At 37.0% G+C, this 25,463-nt stretch overlaps 1 protein-coding gene across 1 annotated transcript in view; it reads left to right on the plus strand.

The window, feature by feature from the left end:
* The first annotated feature begins 2 nt into the window (after positions 1-2).
* Positions 3-25,463, plus strand: part of DBF4 (DBF4-CDC7 kinase regulatory subunit) — a 28,549-nt gene continuing 3,088 nt past the window's right edge. The window contains exons 1-10 of the mRNA XM_080665573.1: positions 3-387; positions 1,956-2,128; positions 7,157-7,336; positions 8,650-8,700; positions 9,180-9,249; positions 9,395-9,471; positions 14,267-14,303; positions 15,068-15,113; positions 19,906-20,034; positions 20,461-20,575. Of these exons, the coding sequence (XP_080521699.1) occupies positions 342-387; positions 1,956-2,128; positions 7,157-7,336; positions 8,650-8,700; positions 9,180-9,249; positions 9,395-9,471; positions 14,267-14,303; positions 15,068-15,113; positions 19,906-20,034; positions 20,461-20,575 (924 nt within the window). The 5' untranslated portion in view covers positions 3-341. The remainder of the gene's footprint in view (positions 388-1,955; positions 2,129-7,156; positions 7,337-8,649; positions 8,701-9,179; positions 9,250-9,394; positions 9,472-14,266; positions 14,304-15,067; positions 15,114-19,905; positions 20,035-20,460; positions 20,576-25,463) is intronic.

Here is a 25,463-nt window from a genome sequence, read left to right on the forward strand (position 1 = left end):
TTGGGGCGGAACGTGCGGCGTGAGGAGGCGGGGCTTGAGGGTCGGGACGTGCGGCGTGAGGAGGCGGGGCGCGCGTCTGGGCGCCGCGGCCTTGTGACGCGTTTTCAAATCTTCAACCGCCGCAGTCCCTGGTGTGTGCCTTTCCCCGTCTTCTTCTGAGCCTTGAACCTGGCCTGGGCCCGGAAGTCCGACTAGCGGGCCTAGTGTCTCCACAGCGCGGGTGTGCGGGTCTGCGGAAGGGAGGCGGCTGGCGGGTCTCCGGGCCTCGGGGAGCCGTGCTTTCTCGGCCTCCCGGCCCGACGCCCTCTCCGGATCCAGCATGTAGGTGCCCGGCGGCTGCCATGAACTCCAGAGCCATGAGGATCCACAGCAAAGGAAATTTCCAGGGTAGGAAGCCCCTCCTCCGCCTGCAGTCCCTTTAATAGTTTCCTCCCTCCCGGGTCCACCATTGATTCTTTGGAGTTCTCCCTTTGGGTCTCTGCTGCTTTTCTGGCTTGTGCGTCCTTCTCTGTGGCCTAAAAGGAAGGTTCCCTCGGTTCAGGGTTTTGCCTCAAAAAAAAAAAAAAAAAAAGGGAACGGATCTTTGCGCAGTCCTCGCGCTCTCCACGCCCCTACCTGCGGCCCCCAAATTCCAGGGGGTGCCCTTGTTGTAAAACCTGAGAGCAATGGGCGCACCCGGGATCTCGCGGCTCGATCCTCAGCTTAAAAGCAGATGTTCCTGGCTGTTGGCTTCATGATTAAAGTGGGTGGTTGTGGGTGGAATCTTGGTCTCATTCTTTTTGTTCTTCCCTCCTGAAGCTGAAAGTATTTGTATTTCAAACGCACCATGGCTGTTTTCGTGTAGATAAACAAAAACTTCCGTTTGCAGTGTCTCTTACTCTGTATAATATACGATATGCCACGATACTCTCTAGTGACCTCCCACTTAGGAACAGATTGTGTTCTGAGAGTTAATTTGTAAAGCAGCTTGGAAGTGGTGAAATGGTGACTTGGTGCCTCAGATGGACCGTGTGGTTCACAGACAGGCAGACTCTCCATGAAACTACACCTGGAGCAGTGAGGACTCTCCGAGGACTAGGTCATTCTCGGAAACAGGGTTCTTGCATTGCTACATGTTTACCATTTTTTTAAAAAAAAAAATGTATGTTTTTATTGACTTTAGACAGAGAGGAGAGGAGACAGCGGAAAGGAGAGGGGGTGACAGATGGAAACACGGATCCCTGCCTCATGCAGGGCCCCCACCGGGGATCAGGCCCACAGCCCTGGCCGTGCCTCCCGGGAATCCCACTGGCGACCCCTTGGCGCGCGGGTCCACGCGGAGCCTCGGAGCCGCCCTGGCGGGGCCAAATGTTTACCATTTTAAGTACCAGTTTTGAGTGTTCAACAGAAATATTTGTTGAGCAAATACCCCATGAAGTTTGCATTTTAGGAGGAAAATCTTTCCATAACGTTTTACGTACTAGTTCCCTACCTTCATACATAAAACATAAACGCATGAATATTTCCTTCAGACTCAACTCTTGGCTGTAAACAATAATTGCTTTACAATACAATATCTGTTAAACTATATTGGGTATTTTCCCATCATCTTAAGTGGGACCACAAAGAAATACGACTTGCCCTAACCGGTTTGGCTCAGTGGATAGAGCGTCGGCCTGCAGACTGAAGGGTCCCAGGTGCGATTCCGGTCAGGGGCATGTACCTTGGTTGTGGACACATCCCCAGTAGGAGGTGTGCAGGAGGCGGCTGATCGATGTTTCTAACTCTATGCCTCTCCCTTCCGCTCTGTAAAAAAATCAATAAAATATATTTAAAAAAAAAGAAATATGGCTTAAATTGGTGGGATAAAAGATTTTCCCCTTCTGTGATATGATTAGTGTATAAAAAAACTATTTTTAAAACAATGTAAGTTTTTTTCTGCAGAAAACATCTAATTCTAAATGTTTAAACAATAGGTGAAATCCAACTCAAAAATGAAAAAAACAGACCATCTTTGAAATCTCTGAAAACTGTTAACAAACCAGAAAAATCCAAATATAAGCCACTTTGGGGAAAGATATTTTACATCGACTTACCTTCTGTCACCATTTCTGAAAAACTGCAAAAGGACATTAAGGATCTAGGAGGGGTAAGTCAAAATCATACACTGAAAAAAAGGAAAAATTTGTAACTAGTACTTTTTAATATATAATCATTTAAATGTCATTTTGGAAAACATCGTAAGTACCTAGTACAAACTTTTTATATCATTAATGGAAAATTAATCTCTTTTAACCTTTGTAGCCTGGTAAAACTTTCAGGTTTCTGTGATTATTAGTTTAAATTATTACTGTAAAGTTCACAAAGTGTGAGAAGTGAGGTGAGACTCCCTTGTCCTGGTGGAACCGCTAATTTTCTTTGTAATGCTGGGATGTCTTCCAGATAGCAGGAACTCCTTGCTTATGATTATTGGAGAGCTACATAAATTTGTCTGGATTAGCATAACACAAAGAATGTTATTTACAGAGCCAGGGAAACCTGAGAAGTAAAATTGCTCTTGAGTGATAAGAGTCTCAACACAATGAATGTCATTAAGGGAACAGAATTTTGGATTAAGAATTAAAACATGCTTCTTTTCTACTCTATACATTGAGTAAATTATTAGGAAATTAGAAAATTTGGGTAAAATTCTAAGATTTTCTTGGGCTTAAGGTTAATTAATATTAGGTAAATTTTAGCAAGTAAGGCTAAAATTTTATTAATTTATTTCCTAATTCTTTTTGTTTAAACGGTCTCTGCTGCACTTTTTTAAGGTTAACATCTTGAACAGATCTTGTCTTTCCAGGAGTAGATATTTGCAGAAGCACAAGTAACAAGTTGACTGGAATTATTTATTGTTGTGATTTTTTATTTACCTATCTTTGAAAAGCTATTTTACTTTTTTGCTATTCATTTTCTTAAAACATTGAACACATTTTGTCATAGTACCCCTATATCATAATAACCATATGATTATATTCCTAAAAGTCATGTTTTAAATAGGCCTGCTACCAAGTTGACTGGACCACCTGTCAAGAGTGTCTCAAGTTTTTAAGGACCTTAGACATTGAATAAAGACCCCTTTATTTTAGAAGTTAAATATTTAAGGATCAGGAGAAGGTAAATGACTAGTCTGATTCACAGACTAATATGCTGTGGCACCATTCTGTTCATCTAGCAATTAATGGTTACAAAAAAACTATCTTATACAGTTTTGCAGCTCTCATATGTGATGAATAACCATTAGCCCTTCTGATCTAAATCTGTGACTTTAGATTTGTGTTTTTAGCAGTAGACACTTCAGATGAAATCATTCAGATGTCCAAAGTGTAAAGCCAGTAAAAAGGGAACTGCTCTAGCTAAAACAGTAGTATAGAAGCTAGTGCTGGGACTGCTGGCCCTGTCCCCCTTTTTCTCTCTCACCTCTCCCCATCAGTTCCTGAGGCACTTGAAAGAATTTTTGAATTTATGCATTTGATAATAAGACTTATTGACTTGATTTCTTAATTTCTTTTCAGGAAAAAAAAATGTTTTTATCAAATTCTGATCTCTCCATACACTGTCTTTCCAATAATTTAGTGATGTCCTTATTTCTGTCCCTAGCACATTACCACTTCTACCCCTGAAAAAAGACTGTTAAGATCTCTAGTGAATTATTAAGGAACTTTGACCTCTAGACACTAATTTCAGAGTTTTAGGATTCAACTTTAAGTACCAGTTAGTTGAATTAGAGATTACTTAATTTTTTTTTGCTTATTTAATGTTTTAGGATTACTTAGGCCTTTTTCTTTTGTAATTAATCTTGCTTCAGATTAGTACCGTCTTTGTCCTTTAATTGTCCACTTTATGCATTTGTTTTCTCTAGTTTTAATGAAAACCTCTAAATACCCCATTTATCTGGAGAGTGCACTTCTGACCAATTCAGCCATAAAGAACACAACAATGAAGTCTGACATAATGGGGAAATATCTTTAATCGTGGCAAAGGAAGTAACTGTTACAAAACCATCTAAAAGGATATGGAACCAGCCACGTTTAAGTCCATGTCTAAACAGTTTGGACTGAAATAAGGCAGTTGAAGAAGAAGAAAGACACAAGGGCAGATACCTGGCCATATCATGAACTTGAAGACAGTTGTTTGATGTTTATTGTGACATTGAGTCATAAGAAAATAGCAGTTGCTAATAAATTGAAAACCATGATAAAACTAAGTCAGCAGTACAGGGCATAGTATTAAGTGTTTTGTTAGTCTAAAATGAATCTTATGTCCATCTTCCCTCAGCTAGGTAGAGATGGTATGGGTGTGCAATTATTTTAATACAACATAGAAGGTCAAGAAGAGGGAAAGATTGCAGCCAACTGAAGAATCTTGCAAGCCATATTATAGACACAATTTGAACTCTGCTTTGAAAAAATGATTATGATTTGGATGTGGAAATTCATTCAGAAATTATTTCACCAGTGTCTCCCATATGCCAGCACTATTTTAGATGCTGGGGATGCAAAAATAAGTAAGAGGTAGTCTAGTTCTATAGGAATTTTTATTCTATGGGAACATCAGTCACCTAAATAATTTATAGCTTAGCATTATGAATACTTTAACAGAAACTATGTAGAAATTGCCATTAGAATATAGAGATGGAAATAATCGGTTCTGCCTTTAGAAATTATATGAGAGACAAAGTTTGAGCTGAGTTTTGAAAGCCTGGTAATATACCAGACTGAACAAACTTAAGTAGAGGAAAGAGTATATTCAAGCAAATGTCTGTGGTTTGTTCGAGTAACAGCTAATATTACACTATTACTTGAATTTGGGATTTAGATAAGTAAAGTGGCAACAAACAGTGTTCTTTGGGGGCCAAATTATAAATGATAATTTTATTCACTACTAAAGAGTTGTAACTCAAGCTATACGAAATGGAAAACCATGAGAAAGTATAGTATTAGCATAAGGACAGGCATATAGACCATAGTAATAGAGAGACCAGAAATTCAACCATCATATATAGGTTGCCAAGACCATTCAGTAGGAAAAGGGCAATCTTTTCAACAACTTATGCTAGGAAAACTGGATATACACATGCAAAAGAATGAAGTTATACCATTACTGTGCATCATATGCTAAAATTAATTAAAAATAGATCAAGATCTAAACATAAGACCTAAAACTCTTAGAAGAATGTATAAGGGAAAATCTTTATGGTGTTGGATTTGGTGTTGGTTCCTTGGATATGACACCAAAAGCACAGGCAAACTAAAAAAAAAAATAGATACATTGGACTTGATAAAAATGAAAAGATTTTGTTCATCAAAGAGCACTATCAAGAAGGTGAAAAGACAACCTACTGAATGAGAGAAAAAAAAATTGCAAATCACATCTACACTAATAAAAGAGAAATATGCAAATTAACCATCTCTGCTATGCCCACCAGCCAATCAAAGCGAGTATGCAAATTAACCCAACAAAGATGGTTAATTTGCATATGCAGGCGCAGAGCGAAGACTGAAGACAGTGTACAAGGAAGAGGGAGGGAAGGCGGGACAGCAGTGGTGGTGGCAGTGGGAGGGAAGCCCGCCTTGGTGGGCTTTGCTCCCTTCTCTGCTTCGCTCAGGCCGCAGGAAGCCCTATTCTTGCAGGAATCGTCCTGCAGCGGGCCTCTAGTATCTAATAAGAGATTAGTATCCAGAATGTATAAAGAATTACAAATCAACAACCTGATTTTAAAATGAGCAAAGAATTTGGATATTTGACTTTTCTGCAAAGATCTTCAAATGGTGAATAAACACATGAAAAGATGCTCAACATCACTAATCATTAGGGAAATACAAATCAAAACTACATGTGATACTATCTCACATCTATTAGGATGGTCACTATAAAAAAATAAGTGTTAATAAGGATGTGGAGAAACTGGATTCCTGTGCACTGTTGGTGGGATTGTAAATTAATGCAACTGCTATGCTAAATAGCATGAGGGTTCCTCAGTTAAAAATAAAATTGCTATATGATCAAGCAATTCTACTTCTGTGTATATATCTAAAAGAATGGAAAGCCGGGTCTTGAAGACCCTGTTCATAGCGGCATTATTCACAATAGCCAAAAGGTGGAAACAACCCAAATGTCAACAGATGAATAGATAAACAATATGTGGTATTCACACACAATGGAATATCATTCAACCTTGAAAAGGAATGAAATTCCTACCCATGCTACAATATGGATGAACCTTGGAAACATTGTGCTAAGCGAAATAAGCCAGACAAAAGGACAAATACAGGATTCCACTTATATGAGGTATATAGAATAGTCAAATCCATAGAAACAAAGTAGAATAGCGATTAAAAAGGGCTAAGGAGAATGAAAAGTTTGTTTTAATGTATACAGTATCAGGTGGAATGATGAAAAAGTTCTGCAAGTGGGTAGTGGTGATTGTATAACGTGAATGTACTTAATGCTACTGTATCATATACCTGAAAATGGTTAAATTTTTATGTCATATATTTTTATCACAATTTTTAGAAGCATGTAGGAGATTGGGCTTCTCTTGAAAAATTGGAAACTGACAGTTGTGAGGGCCACATATTAATGAAAATGAAAATATTCCTTTATATTTCTGCTGGCCCTTGTAGGCATTTGAGTTTATAACCCCTGGAATTAATAAATGTGAATACTTACTTTATATACTGGTTAATGAAAATTGCTCAGGGAAAAAAAGTAAGTAGTGATTTGCATTTAACCAAGGGACCCACTGGCCTTAGCCGTACATTCTGCTTAATGCTTATTTGAAATTAACTCATCTATTACATACTTTGCTTCATTTTTTTAATTCTCTATTTATATTGTGAGATCCTGTAGAATTTAGGTATAGCTGTTTAAAATATTTTAGAAGTCTTTAGTATTTGTTTTCACTTAGTTCAATTTTCCTGCCTTTGGATGGGAATGATTGTCAATAATACTGACCTTGGTACATGTGTTTTTAAATTCAGACATTTAAGTAATGGTTTTCAAACATTTTAGTAGGGAAATTCTCTTTAAACAAACCATTTTACACTCTTAAGGGTAAGGGTGTAAAGCTGGCTTAGCATATAAAACAGTCTGATTTATATGACTCACTTAAAAATACTTTGTTTTCCTTTAGCGAGTTGAAGAATTTCTCAGCAAAGATATCAGTTATCTTATTTCAAATAAAAAGGAAGCTAAATTTGCACAAACGTTTGGACAAATCTCTCCTGTACCAAGTCCAGAATCTGCATATACTGCAGAAACCACTTCACCTCATCCCAGCCATGATGGAAGTTCATTTAAGTCTCCAGATTCAGTAAGTCTCTTAAATGTGCTTTGAGACGCTCAGAAAGGCTACAGCCTGAGGATCTCATGGTTTTTAAGAGCAGACTGGCATCAGAGTTTGCTTAGGTGGAACAATGTCTACATTATGTGTAGCTTTCCAGTCATTAATAGGGCTGCTGTCTGACAGAAAGGTGATTTTTTTTTTCCTAGTAGTGCTTGTATAGTTATACTCTGCTTCCTAAGATGGACCCTTGCATTTAGGTATGGCAGTATGACTATTTTTTAGAGTAATTTATAACTTAGAACTAACAGTGGGTCATTGTTTAAAGAAGAAATGGAAGTATTTTTGTTTGTTTTAGAGCAGGGCTTAGCAAACTATGGCCACAGGCCAAATCCAGCCCATCACCTGTTTTTTATAGCTTTCAAGCCAAGAATGGTTTTTACATTTTCAAATAGGGAGAAAATCAGAATATTTTGTGACAAGTGGAAATGAAATGAAATTTAAATTTTGTTGTTCACAAATAAAGTTTTATTGGAACATAGCCATAATACCCATGTGTTTACTTATTGACTGATTGTTTACTGCTTTCCTGCAACCAGTTAATACGTAAATGAATAAAGGCAGAACTGGATAGCTGGGATAGAGACTACGAAGCCAGGAGAGCCTAAAATGTGTAGAAGTTTGCCAACCCCTATTCTAGATTTGTTGACGTCATACTCCTTTGTCAATAAGTTGGAAGATACAGTGAAGAATAAATTAAACTGATTTAACTTGATGTGGAAAAGGGAAGAGATTAAAAACTAAAATGTTTATCTTATTTTTAGATTGAAATGTAATTATAATTTTAAAATCTCACCTTATCTACTGTAGCCATTTGTGAAGAAAGAAAAATCGGGGCAGGGAATAGAAGGAAATGAGTTACATAAGAGATATCACTTGACAAAAAAAAGTCAAAGACAGAGGAGAATAAGGAAGGCTAATATATCTTTTTAGTTAATGCTTTTTGGAGGAATGAGTTTATACACCAGTGACTAGTTCCACATTAATTGTTACTCATAGCATTTCAACTGCTTTTCTGGTGCTTTATTTAAAAAGTGAAATACCATATAAAAACAATATATACAGTTACATCTTTAGTTTAATGGAAAACTAAAATGTAAACTTACTGAATTTTAGATGGTTTCAGAGGAATCTAGCTATTTTATTTTTCATGTTAAATAGAATTTACTATAGAACTGACCTTGGGTCTCGAAAACATTCAATTCAGTTTAGCTTTTTACCTTTTTCAATGAGGCACTATGTTAGAACTTTTTATGTTTGATTGTTCTTGGTCTTTTTTATAGGTGTGTTTGAGCAGAGGAAAATTATTAGCTGAAAAAGCTATCAAGGATCACGTAAGTATAAGTAGTAACTTTAAAAACTCACAGTGTATATTCTGTTATTAGAAACTCAAGTAGAAAATATAGATAGATGTTCTTGAAATATTTCCTTGTTTTCATAGGAAAAACCTAAATATCAGCTTGTATCTCTTTTTACAAAGAACAGAATCTACTTTTCATGAAGAAACATCTCCATCTGGTGATCTTTTAAAGTATTACTAAAGATTTCTGAAGCTCGTAGCATTTTTTGGTATTTTTAAATGGAATAATTTCTTGAAACTAATAATTGTAAAGCTATATTGTGTATTAATTGTCAAGACTATGGGAATATATTAAGCAGGATTGATTTTAGAAATTTCAGAAGAAAAAACTGGTGTTATCATTGCTGTTGTAACTACTGTAAGTCTGTTCAGTGACATTGTTTCAAATAATTTTTAAATTCAGCTCATTTAAAATAGTAATTTCTTAGAAAAACTATCAAACTTTTTTTACAGGATTTTATTCCTTCAAATAGTATATTATCAAATGCCTTATCGTGGGGAGTAAAAATTCTTCATATTGATGGTAAGGATTTTATCCTTCTTTTATTTCTCATATATTTCTTTCCCTTGGTTCCAAACTTTACATAGTGAAAATTCTGATTGCAAGAAATACCTGTGAACTTCAAAGGTAAAATGCTAATTTTAAACCCTTCTTTCTTTTATTAAAGACATAAGATACTACATTGAACAAAAGAAAAAGGAATTGTGTTTACTCAAGAAATCAAGCACTTCTATAAGAGATTTGGTATGTTATTTTCATTCATTTTTAGGTTAATTAAAGAAAGTGATAAAGTTTGGTTTTTGTTTATATATCTGGATTTTTTTGCCAAGTAGAATATATTATTGCCAGAATATCCTAAGGTAAACTTGCATACTGTAGTCATAGTTCTATTATATGGTCTATCTGTTAGAACATTCTTTTGTCGTCTGCTTCTTCATTCAATCCTTAAATGACTATGATCTAAAAGGAAAATAAATTTTATAGAAGAGTGTATACAAAGACATGAAGTCCTAAGTAGGATGGCATGTTTTTGCAAGTTTTCTTTATTATAATACATATTGATCCTTAGAGCAAGAGAATGACAAGAAATGAAGCTGGAAAAATTAGCGGGTTCACATAAAAGTATAAAGGAGTTTCTACACTATATAAAGGAGTTAGATTTTTTTCTTGGAGGGTTTGGAAATTTATTGCAAGATTATTAACAGAGGAACTGATTGGATAGGCATTTTGGAAAGATCCGGTTGCCAGCAAAGAATATTTGCTGGCAAGACTAGCAATTGGACACTGGCCTTTGAACTCTTTGAACACAGTTTTCATTAAATATTTTACATCATGAATACCCCATATATGCATGCTATATACAATGATTCATAAAGTCTTTGTGACTTCACATTTTTAATACATTCTCATTTACATAAAATATAAACAGTTTTCAAAAAGGAACAAGTAATTTACTTAGTATTTATATAAAATTGCTACTATTTTATTTGTTTGGTTGTCTCATTTACAAGTGAAAAAAAAATTTCCAAATGACTGTTCCCAGATTTTTGTAAAATGATGGGTGGATATTCCTTTATTGAAATATGCTACTGCACTTTGCAGATTATTTGGATTGCACATAGAATTGGATGGAAATTTAAACTCAAAAGGACATTTATGGATTCTGAATACCCACACATATTGAATATTCGGGGATGACATGTCTGTAATCAGGCGAAAGGTTGAAGGCCTGCTTAAAGCAGTCATAGGAGAAAAGGAGAAGATTTGAAAGATACTTATTAACAGGTTTCAGTGCCTTAAATCTAATATAAACTCTATGAGGGTTCAGATCATGTCTTGTCTTCTTAAATGCTAGGTGTTGATTACACATGTACCCTCCATTGTTTATTTAGTATTCAACAAATATTCAGTGTCTATTGTGTGCCAGGCACTAGGAAAAAAAATTAAAAGCTGGTTTTTGTTTTTTAATCCTCATCTAAGGATGCGTTTTTATTGATTTAAAGAAGGAGGAAGGGAAAGATGGTCAATCGGTTGCTTCCCTTATACCCCCCGCACCACTGTTTTACATAGGTGTGAAAAATATCTTTTCTCTCCAAACAAAAATGATAAAAATACCAAATATCTCTATAATCCAGGATGTGTGATTAATTGGTCAACTTGATTCCACTTCTGGCAGGTATTTTTTTGTTTTGTTTTGTTTTAATGAGAAAAAAAATGTTTCTGGAATAATTTTGGTTTGCCAAGTACTAAAAAGAAAACGTTTTAATAAAGGTGCATTTATGGGTGTTGAATGGACAGCTATAAATCTTGCACATACTACATAATACATGTAAATTTTAACACATTAATTATATTCTCATAAATACTTTGGTTAATTTTTAAAGGTGGATAAACGTATTTGCTCCACTAATTTATTTAAAGTGCTTTGAGGTCCGCCACCCCTCAGTTACCCAGAAACATGTTTGGGGGTTTTGGGTTTTTTTTGAGGATTTTTTGCATGTATGTGCCTGAGAAATATTGGTTATCTTTTTCTTATAATGTCTTTGATTTCAATGTCAAGATAATGCTGTCCTCATAAAGTGCTAGAATGTATTTCCAATTCTATTTTCTAGACAAGTTTTTGTAGAACCTGTTTTACTTTTTAAATGTTTGCTAGAATTTATCAGTAAGATTATCGGGGTGTTAAATTCTGTGTTGAAAATTTTCCAAATATGAATTCAATTTCTCTATTAGACAGAGGAACCTTGGGATTATTCTTGAGTGCACTTTGGTAGTTTGTGTTTTTCAAAGGACTTGTACATATTGTTAAAATTGTCAAATTAATGACAAAAGTATTCGTAATATTCCTTTATTAAGCTTTCAGGGGTCCTCAAACTACGGCCCGCGGGCCACATGCGGCCCGCCGAGGACATTTATCCGGCCCGCCAGGTGCCGCTGCCTGTCCTGCTTAGCAGCCGACTCGTCCCGGGCCTGCAGTGCGCATAGGAATAACTATAGTCTGGCCCTCCAACTGTCTGAGGGACAGTGAACTGGCCCCCTGTTAAAAAGTTTGAGGACCCCTGGCTATGGGGTCTATAATGACATCTCCTCTTTCATTCCTAATACCATTATCATGTGTCTTTTTTTCTTTTCTTGGTCAACCTGACTAGTTTTATCTTATTCCTCTTTTTAAAGAACCACCTTTACTGTAAATTTCCTTTAAGCTCTGCTTTAGCTTCATCCCAAACATTTTATGTTAGATTTTTAAAAATATATAGACTTTATTTATTTATTTATTTATTTATTTTATCCTCACCTGAGGATATGTTTCTTGACTTGAGAGAGAGAGGGAGCAAAGCATCGATGTAAGAGAGAAACTGCCTCTCATATATGTCCCAACTGAGACCAAACCCAAAACCTAGGTATATGCCCCAACTGGGAATCAAAACTGGTGTACAAGATGACACTTCAACTAACTTGAGCCACATCAACCAGAGCTAGACTTTGTTTTTTAGAGCTTCTTTAGGTTCACAGCAAAACTGAGTAGAAGGTACAGATATTCCCATACACCCCTTGTTTCCAGTACACACACAACATCCTCTACTATACATCAGAGTAGTACTAACTGATGAACCTATATTAAATTATCACTCAGAGTCCATAGTTTATGTTAGGGTTCACTTTTTTACCTTTTGGTTTAGACAAATATATAGTGACATGTCTTCCACACAGTACCCTACAATATAATTTCAATGCCCTAAAAATCCTCCATGCTCCATCTATTCACCTTCCCTTCCCCACTTACTGATATTCTGGCAACTACTGATCTTTGTACTGTTTTCATAATTTCACCTTTTATAGAATGTCATACAGTTGGAATCACATAGTATAGAGCTGGAATCACACAGTATATATATATAGCCTTTTAGATTGACTTCTTCTCTTAGTATTAGGCATTTAAAAGTTCATGTCTTCATGACTTGGTAGCTCATTTGTTTTTATCATTGAAAATTCCACTGTCTGGATGTGCCATGGTTTACCCATTCACCTTCCAAAAGACATCTTGGTTGCTTCCAGGTTTGCCAGTTATGGAGATAAATTATGGATATAACATCCATGTGAAGGTTTTTGTATTTTCAGCTCATTTGAATAAATACTAAGGTGCATGTTGCTGGATCATATGGTAAAAGTGTGTTTAGTATTATAAGAAACTGCCAAACTGTCTTCCAAAATGGCTATACCATTTTGCATTCCCACCAGTAATGAATGAGAGTTCCTGTTGCTGACATGTCCTATTTTCATCTTTGTTTAATTTAAAATATTCTGAATTTTATCTTATGACTTATTCTTTGTCCTGAGCATTGTTAAGTGTGTACACATCTGATATTTTTATGTCTTCCTGGTGAATGGTTCTTTTTATTATTATACAGGGTGTTCAAAAGTAGGTTTATGATTGTTTGTATGGAAAATAATACAATAATAAGTAATACAAGAATAAACTGTTATCAAACAGTTTTTGAATGCATATTAGACATTGTAAATGTTGTATAGGCTCCAGATCTATGGTAATACTTTAGAGAAGGTGGATTTTTGTTGTTGCTGCTGCCATTGTTTTAGCAGGCAGTCATCCAGTTTTGTTCAGACTATCAGTTCTGTCTCAAATTAGATGGCAGGTCTAATCTCAGTTTCCGTTTTCAAAGACTTATATGGAGCTCTCTGTTTGTTCTGTGTATGCATCACTTATAGATTAGCCCAAGACTTGGGCAGTGTGGTTTGAATCTTATAGTTCCAATTTTCAAAGCTCTTGCTTTGTATCTGTCCTTAGAATATGCAGCTTAGAGTTAAGCGTGGTTTTTATGTGGATTTATAGAGGGAATTAAGGATCCTCTTCTCCAGCTTGCTATTGTCTGTGGTTTCCCCGTCACTCTCCAGTATGCAGTGACCCTTTTCATAGTTTCTCTGGTCAGAAAGTCAAGGGTTCTCAATTTCATTTGCTTGTGGTACTTCAATAATTGCAGTTTCATAATTGCCCCCCCGAGCCCCAAGGGCAAAAAGGTGGGAGAAATCAAAGAAGACATAATACAGTGATTCTCTTTGTAATCTTTGGATTGCAGGAGCCTCTTTCCAGGTTCTTTCTAGCTAGAAAGATGGCGTTTGCGTAGGAGAGATAACTGGCTTCACTATTCCCATCAACTCCATGACTATAGGTTGGTTCATCCTTAAGGCAAAATTGCAAGAGAAAGATGGGGGGATGGAAAACTTACCCCTTAAAGGTAGCTTCTCTTTAAGTTTTTACTTCCTTCAACAATATTCTTGCTTCTGTTTACTTTTCAATCTGCAGGTGGTTGCTTATTGTATTTTGTTCAGTTTTCAGTTATAATCAATGGGATTGGTTGACACATTGGATGTATTCCAGCTTGACTGGAATTGATAGACTATAATGAATTTTTTTTTAATATATTATTCTTTGCCTATATGGATTTAAAAAATAATTTAAGGTTAATTGCGATTTTCACTGTACTTTCAAACCCAGTATTTTCACTATCAAATTTTATTTTAGGGGAAAAGAGTAGGTGTTGGCACACAGAAAACAAGAAGTAAGTATTTTGATATACTTAAATGTGTTTGGTTTGCTTTAGAAAACAAAACATAATTTTCTTAAAAGTCATGTAAATAACTTCAAATGTAGTTCCTAGCCTTTTTAAGAACCTGTACTCCTGTAGCAATCTGTTTAAAAAAATTGTTTTTAATTATTAGTTTACTAAGGAAATAATATTAGAATTGCGTTAACAGCATTTTTAATGAAATAATAATAATATACATGCTTTAATTACACATTAAAGTCAAGCTCTAGAACTGATTCTGATTACTGTAATTTTAAAGTGATGAACATAAATGATGCTTTGTGATATCTGTAGTAATTAATAGGATAGGATAATATCTGTTTTAATTTGTATCAAAATTACCGGCACCGGTAATACTTATATACATAATTTGAGGAAATGTCAAATTTCAGTTAGAAGTTAGTAAAAATAAAAGTTGAATTTGTTTTTTACCTGTTGAAGCTTCTTGAGCCTCCTGAATTCTACTTATAGGTCTATTGGGGGTGGGGGGCGTCCATTTAGTTTCAGGATCTGAGAATATAGACAGAGCTTCTGTTATTTTGAAATGGATTGACATTGTAAAATAATTCACCTGAGACTTAAAAACTAATTGAAATGAAATGGATAATGGGTACACAGTTGGTGATTTTTTTGTGTGTGTTGTGTTTTTTGTTTTGCTTTTTAGCCAGAGTAATTTTTTGTTTGTTTTAAATCCTGGATTTGTAATATCTAATACCATGTTTTAATATGTTTTCAAGCAGGTAGACTCAAAAAGCCTTTTCTAAAGGTGGAAGATATGAGCCAGTAAGTATCTAAGTTCAATCTCTATCATTTAAATATAATAACAAAACAGAAAATCTAATCAATGTATCTCTATCAATACTGTTATGTTAGATTTATATTATACACTAATGTACATGTGGCAGAAATAAGAGAAAGTAGCATTAATTAATTTGTGCTTCAGGGCTGAATTTAGTTTCAGTATGTTATAGATAATAATTCCTTGAAATACCTAATTTATAACAATCATGAGACCAACTCGTTTCTTTAATATTTCATAACCATTATCTGGGTAAATACAGTACCATATGATTTGTAACAACTACTTAATAATTGCTTCTACATTTGTGAAAAATAAATTACTAGTTGCTATTTGGAAATACAAATATGAGTAACTTATTTTAGAGAGAGAGCGTGTGAGAGAAACATCTATTTGTTCCACTTAAGCGTTCATTGGTTAATTTCTTTTTTTTTTAATAAATCTTTATTCAGATTATTACAATTGTTTCTCCTTTTTCCCCCCATAGCTTCCCTCCACCCAGTTCCCACCCCACCTTCTGCCCTTACCTCCCCCCCACTGTCCTCATCCATAGGTGTATGATTTTTGTCCAGTCTCTTCATGAATCCCCCATACCCCTTTCCCCCTGAGAATTATCAGTCCACTCCCTTTCTATGCCCCTGATTCTATTATATTCACCAGATTATTCTGTTCCTCAGGTTTTTAATTCACTTGGTTTTTAGGTTCACTTGTTGATACATATGTATTTGTTGTTCATAATTTTTATCTTTACTTTTTTCTTCTTCCTCTTCTTTAAGAATACCTTTCAGCATTTCATATAATACTGGTTTGGTGGTGATGAACTCCTTCAGCTTTTTCTTATCTGTGAAGCTCTTTATCTGACCTTCAATTCTGAATGATAGCTTTGCTGGGTAGAGTAATCTTGGTTGTAGGTTCTTGCTATTCATCACATTGAAAATTTCTTGCCACTCCCGTCTGGCCTGCATAGTTTCTGTTGAGAAATCAGCTGACAGTCGTATGGGTGCTCCCTTGTAGGTAATTAACTGTTTTTCTCTTGCTGCTTTTAATATTCTCTCTTGTCTTTTGCTCTTGGCATTTTAATTATGATGTGTCTTGGTGTGGTCCTCTTTGGATTCCTTTTGTGTGGGGTTCTGTGCGCTTCCTGGACTTGTAAGTCTATTTCTTTCACCAGGTGGGGGAAGTTTTCAGTCATTATTTCTTCAAATAGGTTTTCAGTATCTTGCTCTCTCTCTTCTTCTGGCACCCCCATAATTCTGATGTTGGTATGCTTGAAGTTGTCCCAGAGTCTTCTTACACTATCTTCAACTTTTTGGATTTTTTTTTTTGCTTTTTGCTTTTTTGGTTGAGTGTTTTTTGCTTCTTTGTATTTCAATTCTTTGACTTGATTTTTGTGTTCCTCTTGTCTGTTTTTGGGTCTCTGTATAATATTTTTTATTTCAGTCAGTGTATGTTTAATTTCTAGTTGGTCCTTTTTCATATCTTCGAGGGTCTCGTTATATTTATCGGCCTTTTCTAGGATATTCTTAAAAAGCCTTATAACCGTGGTTTTGAATTCTATATCCAGTCGTTTGTTTTCCTCCATTTCTTTCGTTTGTGATCTGATTCTTTGACGCCGCATTTTCACTGCTTCCCTGAGTTGGTAAGGTAGATTTGTGTGCTAGGTTTCCAATATGGCCCAGTGGGTCTGCCTCCCCAGTTAACCTGAGGTGGACACTCTTGGTGCACCCCTTTGTGGACTGTGTGTACAGCCTTGTTGTAATTAAGTCTTGATTGTTGTTGGTATCACTGGGAGGAATTGACCTCCAGGCCAGTTGGCTGTAAGGATCAGCTGTGTCTACGCTGGGAGAAGTTCAGTGCTGGAGACAGCCTTATAGGATTAGACTTGCCAAATTGCAATAGCCTCTGTGCTCAGCTTGGATGGGGTGGAGTCTCAGTCTTGGCTTCCCGTCAGCCTTGCCCTTGCGCGCACGTGCGCGCCTTCAGACCTCTGCCTTCCCTGGCTCCCGAGTCTCCACCCGAGAGTCCAGACTCCCCCCACAAGAGTGTGGGTCCCCAGGGGCTTGCCTGGAACCAGGGTTCAGTGCAGTCAGAACTGGGGCTCAGTGCAGTCAGGAGCCTCCGTCTCCCTTCCACTAGGGAAAGCCTGTGGCAACCTCCGCAGCCTTTGTGCGCACTGGCACACGCGCGCCTTCAGACTTCTGCCTTCCCCAGCTCCCGAGTCTCCGCCCGAGAGTCCAGACTCCCCCCGTAAGAGCGTGGGTCCCCAGGGGCTCGCCCGGAACTGGGGTTCAGTGCAGTCAGAACTGGGGTTCAGTGTGGTCGGGGGCTTCCTTCCCCCTTCCGCCAGAGAAAGTCAGCCAGGCTCTCAGCCGCCCTTCCTCTCTGCGCGCATAAAGACCCTTTGCCATACCTCCAATTCTCTGTGAGCTTTTCTCTTTCCTTCTAGTTGTAGAATTTTCACTCAGCCAGCTTCCCTGTGGTTCTGGATGGTGTCCATTCTGTCTTTTAGTTGTAGTTTTGAAATTGTTGTGCGAGGCAGCAGTTTAGGTGCTTACCTATGCCTCCATCTTCGGTTAATTTCTTATATGTGCTCTGACTGTGGTTCAGACCCACAACCTTGGTGTATCAGGACGATGCGCTAACCAACTGAGCTTACCTGGTCATCACTGAGTCTTAACATTTTATGTGGTAGTTTTTCTAAACCCACTCTGATACATTATAGGATAATATTTATGAAAATTAAGGTATAAGGTTGGCATGGAGGAATCATATTTCTTTACTTTGACTTTCCAGTTACTCAGACATGTGTGGTTAATTACTCATTTAGATGTGTAATTAATTCTCTTGGGTACTCACTGAGGTGATTAATGTGTGTTGAATGCTTCTCTTTATGAAATGTATTATTGGGGGGGGCGCGGGGCTGCAAATCAAAATTAGGCCTAGAGAAGACATCAGTAAATGATATTCTATGTTCATGGATGTGAAGACTTCTTATTGTTAAGATGTCAGTAGTACCCAAAGTGATCTACAGATCCAGTGCATTCCCTATCAGAATCCCAATGACGTTTTTTACAGAAAGGGAAAACTCCATCCTAAAATTCATATGGAATTTCACAGGATCCTGAACACCCAAAGCAGTCTTGAAAAGAACAAAGTTAGATTTCAAAACAGTACAAAACTAGAGTCATCAAAATAGTTTGGTGCTGACAAAAAGGCAGATATATAGACCAGTGGGATAGAATAAAGAGCCTAGAAATAAATCTTCACATGTTGACAAGGATGTCAAGATCATTCAGTGGGGAAAGGACATTTGTTTGTTTGTTTTCAAAACTCAAAATGGCTTAAAAACCTAAAATTGTAGACTTCTGGAAAAAAACACTGGGGGAAAGCTTTATGACCTTGGATTTGCCAGTGATTTCTTGGATATGACACCAAAAACACAAGCCATAAAAGATTTTAAAAAATAAAATTGGACTACATCAAAATTATAAATTTCTGTGCACCAAAGGCCACAACAGAGTGAAAAAGGGAACCCATGGAATGGGAGAAGATATTTGCAAATCCTATATGTTTAATAAGGCATTAATATAAAGAAGTCAAGCCCTAGGCGGTTTGGCTCAATGGATTGAGTGTAGGCCTGAGGACTGAAGGGTCTCGGGTTCAATTACGTTCAAAGGCACATACCTCCATTGCAGGCTCGATTTCCCTGGGATGTGTGCAGGAGGCAACAACCATTGAATGTGTCTCACATCAACGTTTCTCTTTCTCTCCTTCTCCCTCTAAAAATCAATGGAAAAATATCCTCAGGTGAGGATTAAAATAAAAAAATCAACAACATATAATCAAATGACCTGACTAAAAATGGACAAAGGACTTGTCATTTCCCCAAAGATATACAAGTTACCAATAGGCATATGAAAAGATGTTCAACATTGCTGTTCATCAGAGAAATGCAAATCATTACAGTATACCTCATATCCTTTAGGATAGCCATTATTAACAAACAAAACAGGTAAGTGTTGAGCATTGTTGGCAGGATTGGAAAATTTTGCATCCGCTATGGAAAAACTAATATGGAAGTTCTTCAAAAAATTAGAAATACCATATCCAGCAATTCCATTTCTGAGTTTATATCCAAAATAATAGAAAGCAGGGTCTTAGAAGAGATACATGCACATACATATATGTTCATAGCATTATTCACATTAACCAAGATGAATGGATAATGTATATACAGACAATAAAATATTATTCAACCTTAAAAAGTAATGAAACTCTGACACATGCTACAACATGGAAGAACTGTGAGGACATTATGTAAAGTGAAATAAGAAAAAAAACTGCATGATTCCATCTAATGAGATACCTAGAGTCATTTAATTCATATAGACAGGAAGTAGAATAGTAGTTGTCAGGGGCTGGTGGGAAAAAGAATGGGGAGTTACTGTTTCATGGGTATAGAGTCAGTTTTGCAAGATGCAAAGGGTCTGGAGATAGATAGTGTTCATGTTTACAAAACATTGTGAATGTACTTAATACAACTGAACTATACACTTAAAAATGGTTAAGGTAGTAAATTTTGTTATGTGTATTTTACCACAACCAAGTTTGTTTTTAATGTGTTAAAAAAATGGGTCTAGAATTTGGAAGGGAAGTCGTAACTGATTTCTGTTGTTTCAGATTTTAGAAGAATTACATGATTTTAAAATATAAAACATTGAATGTGTTTTCTTTAACTTTAAAAATGTTCATGTATTTTTCTTTTTATTCTTTTAGACTTTATAGACCATTTTATCTTCAACTGACCAATATGCCTTATATAAATTACTCTATTCAGAAGCCTTCCAGTCCATTTGATATAGATAAGCCATCCAACATCCAAAAGCAAACTCAGGTTAAATTAAGGTTGGTTTAACCTTTAAGTAACTTTTTATCCACTTAAACATGAAAATAATTCATTTATGGTGTGTGTGTGTCCACTCTTATGGTTCCCCCCTATATATTTTTATTGCCCCTTGGCTAGATTTGAAGTCTGAATCTCTTTTAAGTGTGTCACATTTAGAAACTTTAGGTAGATGGGGGGAAGAGGGATTGAAAATTGCAAATAATTAAAATGTGTTGTTTTTCTTAAGTGATCTGAAATATGCGCCAGAATCATCATTACATTCTTAGTTTGCTTCTCAATTGTTTAAAAAGAAAAATAGTTACAACTATTTGTTGGTACAAATCTCTATGCAGATTATGGCAGATTCTGTTTGATAGGCGGGGACTATAGATTTGTATTATTCCTTATGTTCAGCAGTTAATCCTTTTATCATATATTTCTACCAGAATCGAAATGGATGGCGATAAATGTGATGAAATCCCAACTCAACTCCAATTGAAAGAGAAGAAAAAAAAAGGATATTGTGAATGTTGCTTGCAAAAATATGAAGATCTCGAAACTGTAAGCATGATTTTATGTTTGGGGTTTGATATTTTTAAAACTATGAATAGATATCTGATTGTGGTTATAACATTAAATTATTAAGTAGTATATATTTCTGTTTGATAGAATTATCTGAAATTTTAAGAACCCAGAGTGGGGAAATATATATTGAAAAATCATTTTTATTCATTTATTCAACCAATATTTATTGTGCACCTGCTATGTAAGAATCACTGCTCTGAGCAAGTGGTATTGAACAAAGACCAATTCCCTGCCCTTATAAAGATTACATTCTAGGGCCTGGGGGGAGATTAACTATAGGATAAAAGAATAATAAGGATATATAGAGAATATTTAGGTCAGTACTATGAGAAAATATAAAGCAGGAATGGTGACTTTGCTATTTACATAGACTAGATAAAGAATACCTAACTGATAAGGTAATATTTGAGTAGAGGCCTGAGAGAAGTGAGGGAACAGTAAGACCTGTAGATATCGAGATAAACAATGCAGAAGTGCTAACGTAAACTCATTGTTGGGACCAAAGAACAGATGATGGAGACCTAGACTAAGTAGAAATCAGGAGGCATGGTCAGATTGTGGATGTAATTCAAAAGTGGGGCCAAGGGGATTTGTCAGTGGATTGGATGTTGGGAGTAAGAGAGGATGAGTCATAGGTGACTGTAATATTGCAGGCTTAAGCAATTAAAAAATGGGCATGTGATTTACTAATGGGAGGATGAGAAGAAAATGAAGACAATTTTTTGAAGTAGCAGAAAGAGAAATGGAATAGTTGGAAGGATATGTGGGATGAAGAAAAAGTTAAAGATGGGAACTATTACAACTTGTAAACTGATTTATTAAAAAAAAAGCAAGAGCTTTGTATCTAGGCTGCCCAGGTTTGAAAATTGGCTTCCTGTTTGTGTGAACTTAGAAAGTGCCTGGCACTGTGCTTACTAAATGTTAGCTGTTATAATTTGAATTGTTAATTTTAAAAATAGTAGATAGATTTATTTTGCTGTTTGGTTTTGGTAGAAAATGGTAGAAAAGTTAAAGAGAATAATATTTAAAAACATTTGATTCATAAACTGTCTCTGTCTACTGGCTCTTTTTTTTTTTTTTTTTTTTTTTTTAATATATTTTATTGATATTTCACAGAGAGGAAGAGAGAGGGATAGAGAGCTAGAAACATCGATGAGAGAGAAGCATCGATCAGCTGCCTCCTGCACACCTCCCACTGGGGATGTGCCCGCAACCAAGGTACATGCCCTTGACCGGAATCGAACCCGGGACCTTTCAGTCCGCAGGCCGACGCTCTATCCACTGAGCCAAACCGGTTTCGGCTGTCTACTGGCTCTTTTTTAAAATATATATTTTTATTGATTTCAGAGAGGAAGAGAGAGAGAGAAGCATCAGTGAAGAGAGGGAATCATAGGTTGGCTGCCTCCTGCACGTCCCCTACTCTGGGGATTGAGCCTGCAACCAGGCATGTGCCCTGACTAAAAATCAAATCATGACCTCCTGGTTCGTAGGTTGACGCTCAACCACTGAGCCACCCATCCGGGCTCTCTACTAATTCTTACTTGAAGTATGATTGTTTTGTAACCCAAAATGTATTTGTGCTTTGAGTTTTATTTTTTATTTTTTAAAGTTTTTCATGTATATGCTTTTTAGTCTGCATCAAGGCATTCATTGAAAAAATTTGATTACTGGAGATTTAGCAATAATAAGTAGACATATACTTTATTCTTATACATCTTACTAGAGGCCCAGTGCACAAAATTCGTGCACGGCGGTGGGGGGTGTCCCTCAGCCCAGCCTGCACCCTCTCTAATCTGGGACCCCTCAAGGGATGTCTAACTGCCTGTTTAGGCCCGATCCCACCGGGCAGTCGGACATCCCTCTCACAATCCAGGACTGCTGGCTCCAACTGCTCGCCTGCCTGCCTTCTTGATTGCCCCTAACCGCTTCTGCCTGCTAGCCTGATCACCCCCTAACCACTCCCCTGCCAGCCTTATTGATGCCTAACTACTCCCCTGCCAGCCTGTTTGCCCCTAACTGCCCTCCCCTGCCGGCCTGATCACCCCTAACCTGCAGGCCTGGTTTCTGCCAACTGCTCTCCCCTGCAGGCCTGGTCCCCCCCAACTGCTCTCCCCTGCAGGCCTGGGTCCCTCCCAACTGCCTTTCCCTGCAGGCCTGGTCACCCCCAACTTCCCTCCTCTGCTGGCTTTGTCACCCCTAACTGCCCTCCCCTGCAGGCTTGATCACCCCCAACTGCCCTCCCTTGCAGGCCTGGTCCCTCCCAACTGCCCTCCCTTGCTGGCCATCTTGTGTCCACATGAGGGCAGGATCTTTGACCACATGGGGGCAGCCATCTTGTGTGTTGGAGTGATGGTCAATCTGCATATTACTCTTTTATTAGATAGGATAGAGGCCTGGTGCACGGGTGGGGGCCAGCTGGTTTGCCCTGAAGGGTGTCCCAGATCAGGGTGGGGGTTTCCTTGGGGCGTGGGGCAACCTGGGCGAGGGGCCTGTGGTGGTTTGCAGGCCGGCCACGGCCCCCTGGTGACCCAAGCAGAGGCCCTGGTATCTGGGGTTTATTTATCTTCTACAATTGAAACTTTGTAGCCTTAAGTGGAGGCCTGGGCCGGCCAGGGTGTGTGGAAAGCTTGGCTTCCTCCATCGCCGAGGGCAACCCTAGCCTCCTGCTCTTTCCAGCTCCGTGGCTGCTGCCATTTCTGTTTGGATTTATGTATCTTCTATCATTGAAACTTTATAGCCTTGAGTGGAGGCCTAGGCCAGCAAGGGCAGGCGGAAAGCTTGGCTTCCTCCATTGCCGGGGAAACCCAAGTCTCCCTCCTGCTCTCTGTGGCTGTAGCCATCTTGGTTGGGTTTATTTGCATATTTGCTCCTGATTGGCTGGTGGGCGTGGCTTGTGGGTGTAGTGGAGTGATGGTTAATTTGCATATTACTCTTTTATTAGATAGGATGGTTTGGCAGAGAAGATAGATACAAAAACATACATTTGCAAGTGGGATGAATCAAAATAATGAAGTATGAAGTGCAGTGGTATAATGAGGGTATTTTTAATATCAATACTTACAGGATAAGTAAGAAGAGCTAGGTGGAAGTAGAGAGGAACTACATAAGAGTTGTTTTCTTATTTTCAATTAATTATTTTTCCTTCCAAGAACATGAATAAACTGAATCAGAACTTAGAAGAGAGTTAATGTTACTTTTTAAGTTTTAATCATTTTTTTATTCATTTAACATTACGGGACATACGTAGTTTTTATTTGGGAAATTTCTCAAGGAAGGGAGGAATATATATGCCAGAATACAATTGGGCTTTGAATTGTGCACGTCCACTTATTTGCAGATTTTTTTTAATAAATATGTTGAAAAATTTGGGAGATTTTCTTAACTTTTAGAAGTAATCATATTGCTACTTCATTATCAATGCATGAATATTATACCTGTAAATAAGTAGGGATTTTTTTTACATTATCTTTTCATCTTTGATATCTCCTGTTAGTAAAATATATAACATCTACAGTGTTGTGTATCATATCAGACAATATTGATATAGGAACTAACAGACAAGGAGATGATAGAAACATACTAAATATGTGTTAATTGTGTTTATATTGGTAAGACTTTTTGGTCAACAGTATGCTGTTAGTATTATAGGGTGTCAAAAGATATACTCAGATTTTTGACTGTGCCAGGGTTTGGCACCCCCTAACCCCCAAGTTATTCCAGGGTCAACTGTACTGTGGTTTTTTTTTTGTGAAAGCTGGAGAATTTAGTTTTTGGAAATAGAATTAAATCACCAAAAACTAAAGTTTTATGAAACTAGGGAAACAGATAGAAGTTCTTCTATGATCATCTTGGTGTGTGTAGGCTTTTGGATATAACTCCCTGATTAGCTAACAAATAATAGAATCAGCCTGGTGATTCCACCTATTCAAAAGGAACTTTGTTTCCTGTGAGTTTTATTCCAATACACTGAACTTAAGTTTGTTCTTGACCACTCTTAAAATTAATAATAACTTCTCTCTATTCTCCATTATAAGCACTGAGTAATAGAATCATTTGCTTATTCTCAAATGTGTTCTTTATTTATAAATTATTTTTATACCTCACAGCATTCATTGTACTTCATTTGTGTGTTTAATCTACCTTATAGCTTCTTGTTTTGGATTCTTGTATATATTAATTATAACGTTTTGTTCACTGGATATTTATAAGCCCTACTTTATTTAGTGGTAATTGTATAAGGCTAAAATAAAGTAGTAAAGGGAAAAGTGTTCTCAAAAATATTAGATCACTGTAAATGTTATTTTTTTCTCCATCTTTATCTTCAGATTTCTGATATAGTTTATTTGTTTTCAGTTATATTGAAACCACAAATTAGTATTTGACTTTTTTAATTGAAAAATGCAAGACTGAAAAGCAATGTAAGGTTGACCCTTGAACAAACGGGTTTGAACTGCATGGGTCCACTGAAATATGGATTATTATTTTTTTTTTTTTTTAAAGAAATACCTGTACTGTTTTTGATCTGAAATTGGGAGTTGGCTGATGCTGAGGGCTGACTGTATGCATTGATCTACACTGTTTTACATAGGAAACTTGAGCATCTCGGATTTTGGTATCTGGAGTGAGGGAGATGCAGAGAGACAACTGGTGTAGTTATACATGGATTTTTGACTGCGAGGGAGTTGGTACTCCTTACCAGCCGTGGGCAAACTACGGCCCGCGGGCCAGATCCGGCTGTTCTATCTGGTTCTCTTGCTCTCCCCTCTGCTCCTTTACTTTGAATTTATATTAGTTCACACAAACACTCCATCCATGCTTTTGTTCCGGCCCTCCGGTCCAGTTTAAGAACCCATTGTGGCCCTCG

The sequence above is a fragment of the Plecotus auritus genome (assembly GCF_963455305.1).
Source record: "Plecotus auritus genome assembly, chromosome: 4".
NCBI classification, from domain to species: domain Eukaryota; kingdom Metazoa; phylum Chordata; class Mammalia; order Chiroptera; family Vespertilionidae; genus Plecotus; species Plecotus auritus.